Raw genomic sequence first — 19,566 nt, 5'->3', positions numbered from 1 at the left:
AGAAGTTGGCTGTCACACATTGGTTGTTTGGATGTCTGAGTGGAAGACATTTGAACGGATGTACAGAACACCTTGGGGATTTGTTGAAATAGTGGAAATATAATGGTTCTCTTTTTGTTCATGAGTTTAAACGTAGAAATAAGGTGTTGTTGTTATAGGATGTCTGTGCCCGCAAGCCAGAGATTTAGGGAACTCTGTATCCTAGTTGTATAGTCACAGCGAGGTGACCATCTTCCCCATGTTGCTTTTTACCCATTACAAGCACGTACTGTAGTCAGTGTGTCTGGTGGGAGCATTTCACCTCTTCTTTTGCTTTTTACGAGTTAAAAGTGTAACTGCAGGAACTGTTGATTTCTGCTTGTACTGCTGTGCTTGTAGATACTGAGCGTGAGTTTAATGTCTGGTCGTTCCTTTTAAATCAGCCGAATGTCAGCCTGGCATAGCTGAGTTCAGATTCCACCTCAGTACAATGCATCTAAACAAGCAACAACAATAAAGCTGAATACAAATAATATTATATCTATTGTAGAGGTATCTACTAAATTTAGGTAAGCCTGCATTTCAAAAGAACTTATAAATTAGATTAGAGCAGTTTTGAGAGAGATTTTTGTGTTGTTTTTTTTTTTTTTACTTCTTAGGAAATGTGCACTGTTGAAGAACCGAATGAAGAGTTCACATCTAGACATAGCTTAGAATGGAAGTTCCTATTCTTGGATCACAGGTGCAATTCCTTCTCTGTATAGCAGCAATAGTAGCTCAATCACAGTGATGGCTATAATATTTAGAGCTCACTAATCAGCATTAACTACTCATAGCTTTATGTTGGGTTTAATTTTTAATTTTTTTCAGAACATGTACTGTAAACAAGAAAACATATATCATGATTTTTTTTTCTTGTGAAAATAAAATGACATTAATTCTTTATTAATTAGGGCACCTCCAATAATAGGTTATCTTCCGTTTGAAGTTTTGGGAACATCAGGCTATGATTATTATCATGTGGATGATCTAGATAATCTGGCAAAATGTCACGAGCATTGTGAGTATGACCAAGTTGCTAACATGAACAAATCTGCTTTACAGATGTTCACTTTAAAGTTTGTTAAATGGTTGGAATGAATTTTTATGATGTATTTTGTTAAAGTTTTGTTATTCCCATTCATTTGACATTATTGTACTGCTGATCTTGATTTTTTTTTTTTTTTAAATTTTGATACAGAACGAAAAAATAGATGTAACTCTTTGTTATAATATAGATTCTTGATTGTGGTGGACTGGGGTGCACAGCATTATGACTAATGTGTCTCCATTCTTGTAAGAGCATTTAAAAGGCTCTGTAATATTTAATAAAACAATAAAAATATCTAAATATGTAAATGAATAAGATTTTGGTTTAGCTATCATGTACTTATATGTTTTTTTCTTATATTGTTTTTTCTTCTGATTTTCTTTAAAATTTTTTGCATGTAAATATTTCACAATATATAAAAAACCTGCAAAAATAGAAGTTTGAATTTTGGAGTTCTCAGCCAAATACAGTATAGATTCCTTCTGGTAGAAAACTGCAGTTTTAAACCTGTTGTTAGTCACTATCAGATTGGACAAGGGTTTGTGATGCGTAGAGTTGGGAAATAGAGTTTGTTATGTAATTGCAATATCTACAGACTGGAAAGACAGTAAACTTTATTTTTCACTTTTATAGTAATGCAATATGGGAAAGGGAAATCGTGTTATTATAGATTCCTTACAAAGGGACAGCAGTGGATTTGGCTTCAGACACATTACTATATCACGTATCACCAGTGGAATTCCAGGCCAGAGTTTATTGTCTGTACGCACACTGTTGTAAGGTAAGTTTTTCACCTAAATCTATATTAGGGAAGTTCTAGTGGTACGGGAGCTGTACTGCTAATATTTTTAGAGGTAGAAAATACAATAAATAATAAAGCATCACTGCAAAGCTTCCTGAGATACTTTGTAAGCAATATACATCTGAAAAGTTCGTTTATTGAGATGTATTTTTAAAATCATCCAGGGATATAGCAGTTATACTTGGTTTGTTCTTCTAGTTATGCAGAAGTTAGAGCAGAAAGACGGCGAGAACTTGGTATTGAGGAGTCTCTTCCAGAGATAAAAACAGATAAAGTGAGTGTCTTCAATCATTTTGTTTTACTTCTTCTTTCTTTCTTTACGTAATAACACGTAAGCAAATACACACTAGCTGGAAGTGTTTGTCCTGTTTAAGTAATTATTTTCATCTCTAAATAGAACAACTATTTAAAATGATCAAAGAAATCTAGGAAGGATGTTTAACTGTAAGTCTACTGCTCCTCTTCTTGGGAGTTCATATGCATGTGATTATAACATGATATATAACAAGATCCGATTTCTGCAGTTATATTCATACATAAATATTCTTCCTTACTGGAAGCACCCACAATCTGAAAAAACAAGGTCAACACTCAAAGATGACTTAAAGGAATTCACAAGAGGCCTAGGAGCTGTTCCATGATGTGACTTTCTCACACTTTTTAGACATATGCAAAAATCATTTTGAATGTCCTTGTAAGCACGGCGAGTCTTAGATGAGTGAGCTTGTGCAGATACTCTGTGGTGTTTTCCCTTGGCAGTTCAGCAAGTTTCATCTGACAGTGCTCCTTCTAGTGGAATTAACTTATCCTTCCTCAAAAGGATAAGCAGTTCACTTGTTACACAAGTGCTCAAACTGAACTGAGTTGCTACAGCAGGAGGTCAGCTGAGCAGTCAGTTTGTGGCATGTCTGCATGCATTTTGGTTAGTAGGCTTATATGGCTCTTTTTTTTTTTTTTAGTTTCTTTTCCAAGGATAAAGATTGACAGTGGAAACTGAGCTTACAGATATCAAACAGGACACTACTTCTGCAGTTAAATGCGTTAAGGGGATTGATTAACCACAGCATGGTCTTAGATATTTGCTAACAGAAATGTACATTGTGTGCTGCATCAGATAAAATAGATGTTTCTGTGTGTCTCTTCAGAGTCAGGACTCTGGATCTGACAATCACATAAACACAGTGAGTCTCAAAGAAGCACTGGAAAGGTTTGATACCAGCCCCACACCATCTGCTTCCTCCAGAAGTTCAAGAAAATCTTCACATACTGCAGTATCAGATCATTCATGTAAGCACCAACTGTTGAAAATATGAAAAAAGCCTTCTAAGTGAAGACTTTCTGCGCTTTACTTAAATTCATATCTAACAGTTAATCATCGTTTTATTAAAAGTGTGCAGATGAGAATGTCCTTTATGATGCTTCAGATCTCTGTTGGCCACTCAGGTTTTCAGAGGTTGTATAATGATTTCTACTTCTAAAAGTACAAGAGCAGACCCTTCAATACCTTAGTTCACTCCATCAGGTCACATTATTGTTGGATATTCAGGGAAAAACAACCAAGCCTTAAGCTTTATTTTTATTCAGGAAGAGCCTCCTGTAATTTGATTATTGCATTTGCAGAATTGAGATTACTATTAACACATCTCTTTCTGTTGTAACTCTGAACATTGTCAGCAACACCAACTAAAATGACAGTGGACACTAGCACTCCTCCAAGGCAAAGCTTATCTGCTCATGAAAAGTCTACACAAAGAAGATCATCTCTGAGTAGTCAGGTAACTCTTCAAAGAAAAATTTTTGTACTTAAATCAGTGCAGTTTACCTTTAAAAGGTATTATTGAATCCATGTAACCTTCATTTTATTTCCTCTGAAAACACATAATTTAAAATGTAACATTTTCACTTGGTATACTTGACAATCATCAATATGGACCTTCAGTGTACTATATTGTAAGAGAATACAGTAATTAAGTGTGTAAGTATTTATGGTTTTGGCCTCAGGGTTTGCAAGACTGTATGTGAATCTATGCTTTCAGTCATACACAACTTCTTTATATGATTCTGCATTTTTAATACATGTATGTAAATATCTGTGTGTATATATAAATATATATATGCAATTGCCAAAACATTACTGTGTGTCCCTACAGAGCATTCATATAGATGTATGTCTCTATGAGTATTGGTGAATACTTTCTGAAATTTTGGTAACATGAGAAAATGTCATGCTTCACATGCTTGGTGCTCATATTCCACTTGAACTAATGCATTTGTTTCAAAAATAGAATGCATATTAAAATATGCATTGTGTAATTTATTGTAAGAATAAATCAAAATTGTCAACTTCTAAACTTGTTGAAAAGTTTTTGCCCTTACTACAAATAGGACTTTGAAGACAGCTTTCATTGTAATTTTTGTTCTTCCTGTTTTATACTACTGATTCTTATATATTTTTAGCATTGGGAACAGTCATATATAGATTATGTATATTATCAATTGTTCTTGTATGTTCTTAATTCTTTAATATTTAGGGTTAGATATTTCAGGAAATGTGTTTATCAGATGTTCATATGATGCTATTTTGGAATTGACAGTTCATGTAAAGAAATATTTCATGTCAAGTATGAAGTTCATTCTCTTCCAGTTACGGAACAATTTTTTAAATCCTAGTCTTTAAGCTCCCAGTCTCTTGGACAACCAGTAACACAACCAACAGTGTCTCAGCCTGCAACTTTACAGCTCCAGTCCAGCGTGTCCCAGGTATGGATTAAGTTGGTTTGTTATTTTTAAACAGTCTTGGTCTGACTATAAGGTTAAATTCTCTTTCAAAAAATCAGTTCTTTGATGCCAAAGTTACCTTTAATGTTATTCTCTCTAAGTTTCCTGAAGTTTCTCGAAATTTCCTGATTTGGCATTTTTTCCTGTATATTTTTCTTCCCATTATTTGTGTGGAAATAGTTTTTGGCCATTAAGAACGTAGATGTAAACACAATTCAAGAGAAAATATTTTGGGCATGAATTTAAAAATCCATCTAGGATCATGATAACTTACTACACATATGCTTGTAACACAGGTTAACTTAGTCTTTGAAACAATTTTATGAAATAAGAACAGCTGTTATTAGGTCTGACCGAAGATCTGTCTCTGTTCTGCAGATACCGTATAGATAGCAAGAGCTTAGATTGACTTATGGCCAGTAGCAAATACTTAGGGAAGAACAGATGTGGCAGACAGTTTCTCTGTGGGCTTAGCTTTCAACAGTTGGTTGCTGAGAGTATCCCCCCGTTATCTGTGTATGTATTAGCTCCAAGTGAATTTTTTTGGTAAACTGGTACAATTACCATTTTTAACCTGTGAAAGTTTTTAGCATTCACAGTACCGTTTATTGCTAAAGCTTTCACAGTGCCAGACTACTTATATTGGGTGCCAGACTATTTCTTTTGCTATGGTTCTTTTTTTTCCATTATTTCACTACTTCTGATGCATCAATTAAATGTGAGTTCTGTAACATTTTTGTACTCACAGATTTGTCCTTAGATGATGATTACTAGCAGTTTAAAAAGCAGTTCTTGATTTCTTTGCTGCTGTGAGGAAGTACATTTACTGCTCGTGAATTAAATGTTGCTTTTGCTCGTCGTATAATTTATACATGGCACTACAGCCAGTGTTTCAGTTTTCAGCTCAATTAGGAGCTATGCAGCATCTAAAGGACCAGCTAGAGCAAAGAACACGCATGATAGAGGCAAATATTCATCGCCAGCAGGAAGAGTTGCGTAAGATTCAAGAACAGCTTCAAATTGTCCACGGTCAAGGACTCCAGGTGAGTTTGTGTAACTCTTCCACATTTGCTCTATAGAGAATTTAAGTATCAGAAGTGAGATTTGGGCACATAATTTCACAATATGATCTTTGCTGCCTTCTGTCAGCTACCATCTATCTGTACCTTGTGTACTTAAAATTCATAGCATCTAAAGGTACTGTTCCAGAGGCGCCTACCATTTTGCTCCAGAATGTATCTGGATGTGCCCCCGTGTATCCTTTCAGTGCTGAGCAGCTCAAGCCAAGCTTGTGTATGAATCTAAATGTAAAAGGATGTAGTGGTTTTCACTTCTTACATAGTTACACAGCCATTAGAATATTCGTTCAAAATGTGCAGGATGAGCCTTTATTTTCCCTTTTAGCTCAAGGGTGTAAAATTCCTACCTCTTGAATGAATTCCTGCCTCTTCAGATCTCTTAGGAGATTGGCAAACTATCAGGCTGTGATCCTCCTACACACCCTTCTGGTGAAGTGATTCTGCTTTGCATGATACACTGAAGTAGTCAGCCACAAAGACAGAGAGTCTAGAGGATGCATTCCCCAGTCTAGCAGCTGAGAGTGAGTGACAAAGACTCAACTACCTAATTCCTGTATTTTGGCCAATATATGTAATTTTGTAATTTTCTTTTCAGCAGCTATCTTTGGAAGAAAAGAATGGATTTTTCTAGTTAAAAACAAAAGAAAAAAATAGTACCACAAGGAAAGAATCTAAGTATTTTCAGGGTGGACTTCGAATAAATAGTAGAAAAAATTACTTCCTGAAAGTATTAAGTATGTTGCTTAAATTCTCTTGAGGAGTAGGAGTTTCTGGCATGAACAGTTTTCAGTGTTTCACTGTGTCTTATGCAAGCCTGCCAGCAGTAGACTGCCTTTATAGATGCTTAAGAAGAGACTCACACTGTGGAGGGACTTTATTCAGTACTGTGCAAACTAGGGGACAGAATCCAAGTGCTGCAGATTGCACGTTATTACCATGTCTCATTGTAGTCTTGGACCTAACGTTTTGTCAAGACTCAGAATATTTTTCTGCTGAATTCAGTATATTAAAATGGTGTGATTCAGTATAACCAATATGGTTTCTTGATCGCCAATAAATACTTCATTCATAGTGCTATGCTTGTATCTATTGAGTGTGAGATTTTCTTCGTTTGAATTAGTTTTACTTCTGGAGATCCTACAAATGATCTCAAGTAAGTTTTATCTTTAGACAGTTACAGGTTACATTGTAAGTTACTCTCTAAATAGTACTTGTTCTTTAAGAACAAATATTAAACCTCAAAGTTCAGGGCTCTAAAATTCAGGATTCTGATTCTTAATTGTTAAAGTAGAGTCTCTGAATACTGACTCTACACAGGAGTTAGCCCTTGGCTCTTTGTGGTTGCAATGCTGTTCCAACATCTGTAATAATTAAGATGAAACTCTATCTTATATTGATTTAAAAGTAATTAAATACGTTTTTTGTTTAAGATTTTGAACAATTAGCAGATTTTTCTTAAAAGCTAATTTTGTGATTTTTTTTTAAGATGTTTTTGCAGCAGTCAACTTCTGGACTCAACTTCAGTTCTGTGCAGCTTACTTCTGGAAATTCTTCAAATGTTCAGCAACTTGCACCAATAAACATGCAAGGTCAAGTTGTTCAGACTAATCAGACTCAAAGTGGGATGAACACGGGCCATACAAGTACACCGCACATGATACAGCAACAGCCTTTGCAGAGTACTGCATCACAGGTAAAACTCTCATTAGTGATTTTGCTGGATAGAGTTGAAAACTGTAGCTGAAACACAACAGTAGCTTCCCTGACTCCTCCCCCTCCCAATTTTTTTGCAACAGTGTCCTTTGACTCAAGTTAATTTCTCAGTGTTCGAAGTTTTACAATTGAAATGTGCTTCTGTTCTTGCTAATGCAATTTCAAATCTTGATTTTATTTTAAAACTTACAAATGTAAATAATTAGTAACTAGTAGCTTTTTAGAAAGAAAACATTCAGCTTGCCTTTTTTGAATTTCTATGAATTTTCTGTTGATAGAACATACAGCATGAGAACATTTGTAGTAGGTGAGCTTGAAACCCAGTGTCCAGACACTGATCTCTACAGTAAATACCTAGAAAAACATAAGAACAGGAAATGCATATATTGCTGCTACTGCAGGTTACTTTTCTACACCTCAGCAATTTCAGTCAGATGTCATAGGTTTTGCAAGTTAATAGCCTTTGCTGGATTTTTCTTCTATGAGTTTTTCGAGTTTCTTTTGATTTCATGTAAACTTTTGAAATCCACAGAATCTTAGAGTGAATTCTGCAGCTTTAGTTCCTGTGAAGTATGATGATGCGTAGTTTTTGAACCTTTCATCCAGCTCCTGTACTGGGAAACACATTGAGTTGTTACTCACTTTTCATCTCTGTCATGTGTAATGTCAAAGTGCTCTGTCATATGGATCTCCATAGGTACACTAGTATTGGACAATTTATCACCTTAGCATTAAGCTAATTCCAAACTTTGAAGTATGAAGCTAGTGGACTGAGGTGATGTGCATGTTAGTGTGGCACAGAGATGCTAAAGGAATGGAAGACAGTTTCTTGAGCAAACAGCATGCAAGTAGCTGAAATAATAAGGAAAAATATATTCTGGAGAAGAGATTCTCAGATGCCCTAGAGCCAGTCCCACATCCACATCCTGAGTTGATAGAAATACCTGTCTACTTCAAATTAAGAATTCATATGTAATAGAAAAGCACTGACAGTTGTAAAGCACGGGTAATTACGATGAGGAGGAGAGTTGTAGTACCTGGCTATTTTCAAGTGACTAATTCATAAAACGATCTTCCTTTTCAGCATAATCAACAAAATGTACTTAGTGGACACAATCAACAGTCTTCTCTTGCCAGTCAGTCACAGAGCACAGTGTCGGCACCTTTGTATAACACTATGGTGATTTCTCAGCCAACAACAGGAAACGTGGTCCAGGTTCCTTCTAGCTTGCCACAGAACAATAACCAGAGTACTGCTGCAGTAACTACTTTTGCGCAGGAGAGACAAATCAGGTAAATCTTTGAGACCATTCAGGTGATTTGCTATACATAAATCATACATCAGGTGATTTGTAGCTTATATAGATACATCAGATATAGAGAAGTAGCCTGAAAAATCATGTGATTTCTTCCTGTAACCATGTATTTAGATACAGCTGGTTAACTAAACTTTGCCCAAGATACCGTTTTTGCAGACTTACAACTAATGGTGTTACAAAATGGTATCAACCTGACAAAATCTGCATTTGTTGAGAGCATCTGATACTTGATATATTTTTCCTAAGGGACTCCAAATGTCTTCTTCTATTAACAGATTTTCTCAAGGTCAGCAACTCGTAACAAAACTTGTCACGGCCCCGGTAGCATGTGGAGCGGTGATGGTACCGAGCACTATGTTTATGGGACAGGTGGTGACAGCGTATCCCACTTTTGCTGCCCAACAGCAGCAGCCACAGACTTTGTCTGTAACACAGCAACAGCAGCAGCAACAACAGCAGCAGCAAAGTCAGCAAGACCAACAGCAGCAGGTCACCACAGTTCAGCAACCAGCTCAGCCACAGCTGACCCAGCACCCACAACAGCTCCTACAGGTAATGCAGCATTCTCTATAAACTTTTCAGTCCTGACACTGTCAGCATTGCTGGATTTTCTTAGGGGTACTTACCTGAAACCAGAGTTCTTCAAATAGTGACCTACAAACAAGCCTGATGCACAAGATAAGTTTATTCTGTAGACATTCTTTAAAGTCCTGCTTCTTTAAAGAGAAGTACTCTTTCCTATAACTTCGCTCTGTGCTAGGTCCTATTTTTTACCTTCTTCCCTCTGAATTGCTGCTCTTGATTGAGAACTGGAGGAAGAGACAGATGTTTCCTTTCCAAACTGCTTGCATTTTCTTTGCATTCTCGTATCAATGTAAGAAAGTGTGAGAGATGGTCTTGAACAGAACAAGTTGCTCTGGAAAGCATCAGGCAGCCCAAAGCAAGACATGGGGCATGAACATCTCTCCAGGCTACAGGGGAGGCTGAACAGCAAGTAACCTCGTAAGCAGAGGGTAGAGAAAAACCTTAAGTGGAGCAAGAAGAGAGATTGGATTGAAAGAAAAGGAAAGTAACACTCGAGGTGTTTAGAGAGAGAGACAAAATGCACCTCTCCCCTTCCCCAAATAAATCAGAAGGTAAGAAGGTGGAAAGAATGAATAGGAAAATCTGTTGCTATTTTAAGATTCTAATTAACCACTGGCATGTAGCTCACCCGGAAGGTAACATAGGTGAAGGAGACACAGTGGTAGCTAGAACACAAGAGAGGAAGTGCCTCCAAGAAAGTGTGGGTTCAGCCTCCAATGGTGCTTTCTCCAAAGAAAGGTAAAGTCCATATAACTATCACTCTGCAGTTTGTGCACATTCTTAACATTCTTTAACTACTCTGGAAATATTTTTAATTTTTTTTTACTCTTAGAGTGTACATAATTAAAAATCCTTATTTTGCAGTCAGTATTTCTTCTTTCTTGCTACATGCAGTATCCCCTTTGCATTAAAAGAGGGGTCCTGTGTGTAGGTGGAATATATACAGTGGAGTAAGTAACAGGAGGCTTCATCTGTGTTTACTTGCACAACGAATAGTTAAGGTTCTGTTTAGGGTTAAATAAAATTTCCTTTGACTAGGTCATTGGCAGAAACTACTGACTAGCTAAAAACATTTTTCATAGGAACATACAATTTCACACATCAGGCAAAGGCTTTTCAGCCACAAGTTGACATTTCTAATCAAAAAGAGAATCATAGAATCATTAAGGTTGGAAAAGACCTTCAAGGGAGATGAAGAATGCCTGGTGATTTGAATTTCAGCACTCATTTATGTAGTGGGAGTCTGAGGCTTTGGAACTGAATCAAACCAGAGCAGGTTTGAATGTGTTCTCTGACAACTCAGATACTTCAACAATAATACAGTTTAGCAGGTAGGTAGTGTCTATCTGTTTTTAAATTAAGACGTTTGTACAGTTTTGACATCATTCTGATGAAAAAGAGTAGATTTGGCGAAGATGAAGATCTCCAAAGGTCTGTTCCTGTCCTGGATTTTTTCTAGGCAAAAGTTTGGGATTTTTAATACAAACTAGCGAAGTGCAGGGATTTGAAGTAAATAAATGCGCTTTATTTTTTTCCCTTCTTAAAAGGAGAAAAAGATCAGTGTGGTTTTTTTCTGCCTCTGTTCACTGGGGCTTCTTACAGTCTGATTCTGCAGGTGCAGCAGTTGATGTAGTTGCAGAACATGTTTCTGGGTTGAGCTGTCCAAGTGCATTAGCTGCTTTTCTTCAGTACCATCGTCTTCTGGTTCTACAAAGGTCAACATTATAAATAAGTACTATTTCCAAAAGTGATTAATCCCTTTCAATGAGGATGTTTGGTTCTGCAAACATGGCAGTTTCTTTGATGGTTAATTTTTATCTGGGGATAAGTTTGATCTGTGCCAAGTCATGTACTGTTTTCTTGCCTGATTGCATAAACAGCCATACGTACTGTTAAAATAGATTCCTTAGACCCGGTTATGCTCTTGTGGTTTGACATGGAGATGAACTGCCATGTGTTCTACCTATTGTTACAGGAAATTACGAAGACCAGCTGCTTTATTAATTAGATGCTGTAATCAGCTTCATTAGTATGAATTAATCTTTGCGTTGTTTGTTCAGCTTAATTGACCAAATCAGAAGTTTGTTGTGATTGAGCTCTTCTGAGAAGTTAAAAAGAAGCTAGGCCTGTTTCTCAGTACAGCAGGAAAAGTAATCTTCTGTTTGCATGTTTCAGACATCCAGGTTACTTCATGGAAATCAGTCAGCTCAGCTTATCCTCTCTGCTGCTTTCCCACTACAACAAAGCACTTTTACTCAGTCCCACCACCAGCAGCATCAATCTCAGCAGCAGCAGCAGCAGCAGCAACTTTCACGACACAGAACTGACAAGATGACTGATCCTTCCAAAGTTCAGCCACAATAGCTGGGGCTCTGCCTCTTTTTGAAGCAAACTACCAGGTAGGGGCTGCTCCATAAACAGTTGCACTGAGGTTACAGAGGTAGCAGTACAAAGCCTTTCTAACACCACGGTCTTGAGATCTACAGCTAACTTCTGGAACCTGTTAAGAAAAGCCACAAGGTGATGATGGGGACATGGCCAACTTTGATAGTTGCCCCAGTTTCTGTGTTCTAAAGGATTTGCTGCCATGTGTTAATTTGTCCAGGTGAAATCTCAAAATGTGACTGAAATGAGAGGGATGCTGAAAATATTGGTATTTTTTATCAGTCCTGTACATTTTTAAAGTATTAAAATGGACACGGAGCAATCATTTGAATTAGCAGAAAAAATGCCAGGAATATAGTCCAACAAACATCTAATTTTTTCAGATGATTAAGGGACAGTAAATATTTTGAAAATGTTGTGTGAAATCCAGTTCTCTGTTGTACAGATGCTGTAAAATATTGTGTATATGTCTGCATAAAAGGAGAAAGAGCAAATTATTTTATATGATGCATGAAAATGTAATCTGTTATTTGTAGGTTTGAATATGTTTCCCTTATTTCTTATGCCATACTCAGACTAATGTTCTCCTCTGTTCTACCCTTTTGTTTACAACATGATGCATCATAATTTTCACCCTTAGTGTGGGCACAAGTCTCCTGTTTGTGCTTTGTCTGTGATGTCACAGTTTGTTCGGTGAGGTATAGTGTGTTGGTTAGTTGACTTCTCGAGGTTAAATTATTGATGAAGCTGTTTGAACTGGTGATCATGCATCAGGGTTCAGGACATTCAGATTCATGAATATCATCCGTCATTTCATAACTAATTCATTTTATTTGAAAAATAGGAATTTGCACTGCTTCCTTGTGGATGGTTTGGAATTTTATTCCCCAAAGCTATCTTTTGATATAGTTCATAGTTGGAAATATTTATGTAAAAGGTTTAAAAAAATGACAGTAATTTTCAAGAATGTTTCAGTTATAGGAGTAATTTGCACAAAAATATATTTACATTTAATAACCTTTTGGGCACTTTTTAACCACTTTCTCTGTGGTGAGAATTGTAACTTGTTAAAATATGTTGGAATCTTTTTATTCTCCTTCAAAAATTAGATCTTTCTTTAGTCAGAACTAATTCAGGGTCATTTTAACAACAACAACAAAAAAAACCCATAGTGCCTTGATTTTAATTCAGGTGATAATGTTGAACATCTTGAATTACAATGTCTTGAATCTGTAACCATTCTCAATTTTGAAGTCTTAGTACATTGTCGACCAAACCTGTGTATCTGCTTCATAGCTATTTCTGTACTGTGTTCATTGTAATGATGGTCTGAGTTGAGAACATGAGCATTTTTGAGTGCTGCTCCCCCTCAAACACTAGTCAGAAACAGAGGCAGCTCTAGAATCTCAGACCTTACAGGTAATGCTCTTAAAAGATCTCAAAACAGAGAGCACTCCTTTTGCAGGAGTAGGAACAGTAACCTGATTTAAAACAAAACAACAAAAAAAGAATTGTTGTAGTGTTTAAAGCATGTGTTGGGGGAGATCGAGATTGCATTTAACACTACCAGGCTATTGATTTAAGAGGTATCACTGAACTAAGACTTCAGAAGGCAACTTCACTTTATAAAGAAAATAAAAAGTTCCAACAGATAAGATATGCTATTTTAAGTAAACGTTCAGTAGGTTTTTATGGTACTGGTTTGTGAAAACCACAACTTCAGAGGAAAATGAATAAATGCAGATAGATCTGATAAATAAACAGCAAAAGCAGTTAAAATTAGTAGGAAGGAGAGAGAGCTGGATTAATCTTGAATACAGAGGAGGAGTTGAATGAATGTAACCAAATGGTGGTGGACTATTTTGTACTATGGAACAGTTTGATTGTATTACTGGATGAGCCAAACCCATAGGAAGGTGATCCCAGTTTAGCAAGCGTTGGATGCTATTGGCTACATTTTGAGGCTGGCCTTTGCCTCTGCAGGTGTCCCACCATTGCATCCTTGTTATTCCCCAGTTACAAAGCAAGAGTTTGGCACCAAAAAGCACAGTAGTGAACAAAGAAGGAGAAATATAGTACCAAAGAGAATGAGATTGGTTTCTGCTCCAAGAAGCCTCTTTCAACCTGGAGTGAGGAGCAGGTGCCAAAACCAAACATAGCTAGGAAAAAAATCCTGTTCTTTGAAGGGGTTTCTGGCATCCTCTGAGCTGGAGTAATGGTCAGAAACCTGTTTCTGTCAAGCCTGATGTAAAGAAGTTTGCCTTGCTCTATCTACTCTGACTACCACACCGTTCCACCAGTTTCTAAAATAAGCTGCGTTGACTAGAGATCTGTGCTATCAGCACTTCTGTTAATGGAAAATAGGTTAGATAAAAATTGTTAACAAATTACAGTAATAACAGAGCACTAAAAAAAATCTGGGAGAGCTTTAATAGTGCTGTTAGAACTCTGGAATAGTGGTAAAATAGGTGTATTAAGCTGTTATATGGGAATTACAAGAAATAGAGATACCAGCCAAGCAGTTAATGATGCAGCTTTTTACATAAAGCTTTGTTTAAACTTCTCTTCCCATCTCCCCCTTCCCAAATACTCTGGTGTGCTGCTATAGGTCTGTTGGTAAAAAGGCTCAACTAGGTGAGAGAGAAGTTAGATGACGACAATAGCGTGGCTGCTGAAAGAGAACTGTAGAAATGTACACTTTGATCAAGAAGCTTTTTGTAACCTCAGAGAGAGGTCATCCAATTACAGAACTACCAGCTCGTAGGGAAAGTATAGAAGATGGGGAAATTCAAACTGGAAAAACAGAGAAATCCCTACCACGAAATCAGGCAAACTTTATACACAAGCAAGTACATAAGTAGAACTTGGTCCAGATCCTGTGCAAGGATGCAAATGCTTTGTTTCACAGCTAGTGACTGAGAGGTGCATGGTTAAGGTGTCTGTAGCTTCCCCTGTTGCTGAATCAATTCCTGAGCTGTCCTTGATTTGTAGTGGGAAGAGGACCAGGCTATTGCCTCTTTCTTAATCAGCCTTTTGCTTCTGCCTGATTCATTTACTGCAGTCATAGACTTATTTGCAACATCCTAATGAAGGGCACGATAACGAATGCTGTGATGCTGCAGGTCCTGGAGCGTAACCGTTACAGAATGACTCTGACAGAAGGGAAGGAGCCTGGTAAGGAGAGGACGGTGTTTATGAAGAAACAGGCTGGTGGCACGTAGCGGAGTGAGACAGACAGCAGAGTTGCATGGGGTTTAGAAGACATTGCCTGCAATGGGTGAGGATTTGAAGAAAAGCTTCTAGGATAATTTCAGAGAAAAAAAGAATATAGCTATTTTTATATTATATTTAATATATATTATATTTGTATATAAATATGAAAGGATTCTAGTAGGAGCTCTCCATATGCCTTCCATTTCATCTAGAAGGTTTACCTTCTGCACTACGGTTCCAGTGTGTCACCACCTTCTGTGGGCATCTTGCCTGCTGCCAAACACCAAAATTAGTAACCCAGTATCCTTACAACAGATAGGTTTCATTTCAACTTTATGTAAAAAGAAATACAAATAAAGCTATATCAGGCAGTTTTTCACAGAAAAAAATTTCTTAAGATTCAAATAGCACTTTTTTTTTTTTTTGAGTAATGACAAGCACTTTACTGAAAAGACTATTTGAAAAACAGTTTATTTCTTTAGTCAGTGAAACTGTTAAAAAAGGGGGGGGGGCATCAAGGAAAAACATGCATAAAACTGTCAAGAGAGACATTTCTGGAAAATGTTTCTTTAATATGGTGATCCTTTGAGGCTCAAAGTGCAAGATTAAAAAGGCTTCGAAAACTGGTTGGCTTTGTGTTTTATATGGCACGGGGAAAGGATTACTGATTATAGCTTCCTTTGAAGGAGACTTTTTAAGTTGCACAGTTGCCTATGAGAGAGAATCATCTGGGGGCTTACTCGCCTGCTCAGTAATTCGAAGTGTCCCTTAGGATTATAATTTGTGTGAAATTGTACTGAAGGTTTAAAGATGTGGCCTTTTTCAAATGTTGAAGTCGATTCAAAAAGTGTTTATATGTTCAGAGGTTTAACCCAGGTATTGTTCTGAGTGTTGTAAGTGTCGTGGCACTGGGAGATGTCAAATGTCAGATTCATGAGTTTCTCTATTTGAAATCGTTATTAAAATTAGATGTACAGTCAGAGGGCTGGAAAAATGGTTATTTTGATTAAAAGGAAAGAGACTAGTTTTAATAATTAACTTTTTATTTTTTTACTTATCCCTGGTGGAAAAAAGTTGCAGAGTTAAGTAAGTGAATTTGGGTTGAAAAAGACGTATTTAAACAAATCATAGTAGATGAGACAACTGTGAGAGAACGTTTGGAAGTGTCTTGGTTGTCCGTGAGACTGGATACTTGCTTTTTCAGTATCATGATTTTTAACACTACATTCCTTGTATTTGTTTTTAAACAGGTAATTTTAAGCTCTGTTATGCTTCATGCTATGTCATCTGCATGAGTTTTGCCAGCATGATATGCTATATTCAAAGAAATTGTACCTAAATAAAAAGGAGGGAAAAAAAACACAAAACAAAACACTGTGTCTGAACAAAATCCTGTGTGGCCTAATACAGAGACCCTAGCTGAGACTGAGAGATGCTGCATTAATAGACAATCAAGGGGTAATTATTTATGATACACTTCTGGGAACGGTCTTAAAAATGTTACTGCTTTGAAAGTGGTTGGTGAGTTGTCTTTTTTAAGCAGAAAGGTAAAAACTATTTATTTTAAAATATATCAGATTTGAGTTTTTAAGCAGTGTTGATTTCACAGTGTCTTGGGTTTCAGTTTTGTTTTGTATTTTTTTAACTGGCATTAGATTTGTATACGTAAAACAAAAAAACCCTAGTGCCGCTCATATTGACGTCAGGAAATGTAGATACAGTTCCCTGGTGTTCATGTGACCATTACTAACTGTCAAATTTTTTTAATTGAATAAATGTAACTCATTTAAAATTTTGCTTTTTGTAGCTTCTAAGGTTCTAGATTTTTTTTCCTGAGTTGCTTAATGTCACGCTGATCAGAGTTTCACAGTGAAGCGCGCTCTCACCATTTCCACCCAGACACCTGACGTGTGAGAAGTTGCTTGATGTCAATTTTATCTTCTCTCCCCTCCCCAGACACGACTTGTGAGATCTCAGTAAAAACGCATACTGTACTCTTCTCTTGTCTGCTCTCTGTATCTCTTCATAAACCGATGGCCCGCTCCAAAACCTGGAGACCTTTGACTTGTGTGGTTACATTATTATTTTGCCTTTACACCTGCAGCACTTTTGTGCACAACCAAAAATCTGTGTTGGTATCTTTACACATACAGTCCCTGCTCTGTCAAAATGATTGAGCAGCACTGCAGATGGTTTATTTCTAGGTGTAAGGGAAAGCTTCTCAAGAATACCCCTTCCCTCGCTTTCTGGCAGGGGAAAAGCACTCTCCTTTAATTCCTGTGACTCTCCTCCCTGGGAGTTTCTTCTGCTGGTGGATTGTCAAAGAATAGTATTTTAAAGGCACGTGGATTATCTCACCTGTCAGCTATGCCACTGAAAAAGAAGCAGAGAGTTGGCTGAGCACAATGCCTTTAGAGCAGGCACTTACTGCTCTGAACGTAACCTGTCAGGGTGGTCTAATCTTTTCTCACTGATCAAGGCGTGACTGTCAACGACAAGAAATTAATAATTTGAAATTAACTAAGTGCTCGAGGAAAAGGTAGGAGGGAAGGAAATCCTGTAATTGAAGCTGAATGTCTGGAGAAGTGATACATATGCTTAGCTTTTTCTACAGTCTGCAGTTCTTTTCCTTCTACAATCTCTCCAGATGCCCATGTAAAGATACTGATCTCTTGCCTTTGGGAATTCAGTAACCCTTGTGCAAGTTGTATACAACCTTCAGATGCCACAAGCCCCATGAACCAAAACAAAACTAGCTGCAGAAGTGCCACACTTAAAGACTGCCTGTCTACACCTGCCCGTGGTAAGCCTGATAGCATGCAGCAAGCAAGCTGAGCAGTTTCCTTAAAGCTGAACTTTGGAAATACCGAAGTATTTTTCCATAAACTTATCAAGCAATTATAACTGCTACAGCACCTGAAGCAATGCCATTCAATGTCATTTGGCTGCTGTGCAAATTGAGAAACAAACCCTCTGTTTACAGGAGAACGCAACCATAAAGTGCTTGCGAAGATTAGAAATCCAAAGGTTACTTAACTCTCCACGCTGGGCCTCAGCCATTGGCGAGACAAATTCCTCAAGACTTCAGCTGTCAGAGGGCAGCATGCAGTAAGAACAAAAGCTTCAGTCTTTGTAGCACAGCCTCTACTGAACACCTTTGGCACTTCTGTTTTCACATAGGATGTAACTGCAGAAGGAACACACCTCCATAGTATGTTACAGACAGACAGATGGAGCTGTTACAGAAGTGTTACGGATTAAGTTTAGCAATAAGATCAGCAGCAACTCACCAGGAGCACTGACTTTTGGGACAGTACAAGGTAAGCTGTGGAAAAACACCACGTCAGCATGGCAGAAGCCTCTGCACGATGGCCAGAGCCATGCAAATAATTGAGGATAACCAGCTGCGCGAGGCTGAAACCACATGGTCCTCTTCATTCAAGAGCCGAGAGCTTTTTTTTTTTTTTTTTTTTTTTAAGCATACAGGACCGTGAGTAGCAGTGCCAGGACTGGAACTATTACACAGCCTGCCCCTGGCCAGCTTTCAGACTTGCAGAATTAGTCAGTACCTGCCTGTCACACCCCCAGGCAGCAGCCCAGAACAAACACACCCGTTTGCGTTGCCCTGAGAACGGGCTTGCTGTCAGGCTGGACCTGTACTGCGGTTCACAAGGTTTCTCCTGAACAACTTTGCACTGGCAGGACTGGAGATTACAGGTCTACCTTAATCTTTGCTTACTGCACTTTGCCACATGCAACGTAGGGAGGATTGTGAACCAGTAAGCACCTTGGAAAACAACAAGCAGCAACTAGTTTTTGCTCATTTTAAACTTGACATGATTTTTTTTTTCATCCCAATAGAACAGCCTCCATTATATCAATTTTGTTTTTAATGTTCAAGCCTTGGAAACAAGTAGCTGCGGGCGGTACACACCTTTAAGTCTGCGTGTACAGCCTGAGAGGCTAGCTCCTGTTTTAGAAGCCGATGGGGAAATGCCTCTGGAACTGACAGGGAAATCACCTGGAGCTGATGGGGATCACATTGCAGCAGGGATGGGAAATCTGTGCTGGATCACCACCCACGTTTGTATTGCTGAGAGGCAATAGGAAGGGAATGCAAAGCCTTCCTTTCACCACTTAAGCGTTCACCCACTGTACTTAATATCCTCCAGCCACAAAAGAACAAGAAATTGCAGAGGACTGCAACAATTAAAGCTCGAGCTATTGTGGTGTTTCTAATATGCAAGGCAAACCCAAAGCTTACCCACGCTTCAAAGGGAAAGAGCACTGTTGTTTACGTTTTATATCCTTTGCTCCTGGAAAGCAGGACCTTGCCTGGCTAATACAACCCCCAGCTCCTTCCCCAGAAGCACTGCTCTCCAGGAAGCAGCTGCACCTCAGGACAGCAGCAGTTATACCAGCACAGTATCAAGCCCGCACTGCCGTCTTGTAGTGGAAGATGTTTAACAGACTTTGTAATTCCCAGCCCTGCAAAGGGCTCCTCCTCCCCATCAGCGAGCAGGTCAAGTGCTGCCACTGCAGGACTGCCCAGACATGCACTTGTTTGATCCCCTTCCACGTGAGCACGCTGACGTAGCCAAGAGCAGTAAAACAGAACCACAC

General features: G+C 38.0%; 1 protein-coding gene across 11 annotated transcripts in view; it reads left to right on the top strand.

Annotated features, from left to right (window-relative positions):
• Positions 1-16,735, top strand: part of CLOCK (clock circadian regulator) — a 61,597-nt gene extending 44,862 nt beyond the window's left edge. For 10 of the 11 annotated variants that reach the window (XM_084518439.1, XM_084518441.1, XM_084518443.1 and 7 more), the window contains 12 exons: positions 639-721; positions 933-1,039; positions 1,703-1,850; positions 2,070-2,145; positions 3,017-3,158; positions 3,546-3,646; positions 4,542-4,631; positions 5,534-5,692; positions 7,215-7,421; positions 8,526-8,734; positions 9,036-9,312; positions 11,521-16,735. In XM_084518439.1, the coding sequence (XP_084374565.1) occupies positions 639-721; positions 933-1,039; positions 1,703-1,850; positions 2,070-2,145; positions 3,017-3,158; positions 3,546-3,646; positions 4,542-4,631; positions 5,534-5,692; positions 7,215-7,421; positions 8,526-8,734; positions 9,036-9,312; positions 11,521-11,709 (1,788 nt within the window). In that variant the 3' untranslated portion in view covers positions 11,710-16,735. The remainder of the gene's footprint in view (positions 1-638; positions 722-932; positions 1,040-1,702; positions 1,851-2,069; positions 2,146-3,016; positions 3,159-3,545; positions 3,647-4,541; positions 4,632-5,533; positions 5,693-7,214; positions 7,422-8,525; positions 8,735-9,035; positions 9,313-11,520) is intronic. The other variant, XM_084518435.1, reaches the window with a different exon arrangement.
• Positions 16,736-19,566: the final 2,831 nt, after the last annotated feature.

This window comes from Aythya ferina (assembly GCF_964211825.1).
Source record: "Aythya ferina genome assembly, chromosome: 4".
NCBI classification, from domain to species: Eukaryota; Metazoa; Chordata; class Aves; order Anseriformes; family Anatidae; genus Aythya; species Aythya ferina.
The sequence above is the reverse complement of the archived record's forward strand: the minus strand, read 5'-3'. Positions and strand labels throughout refer to the sequence as shown.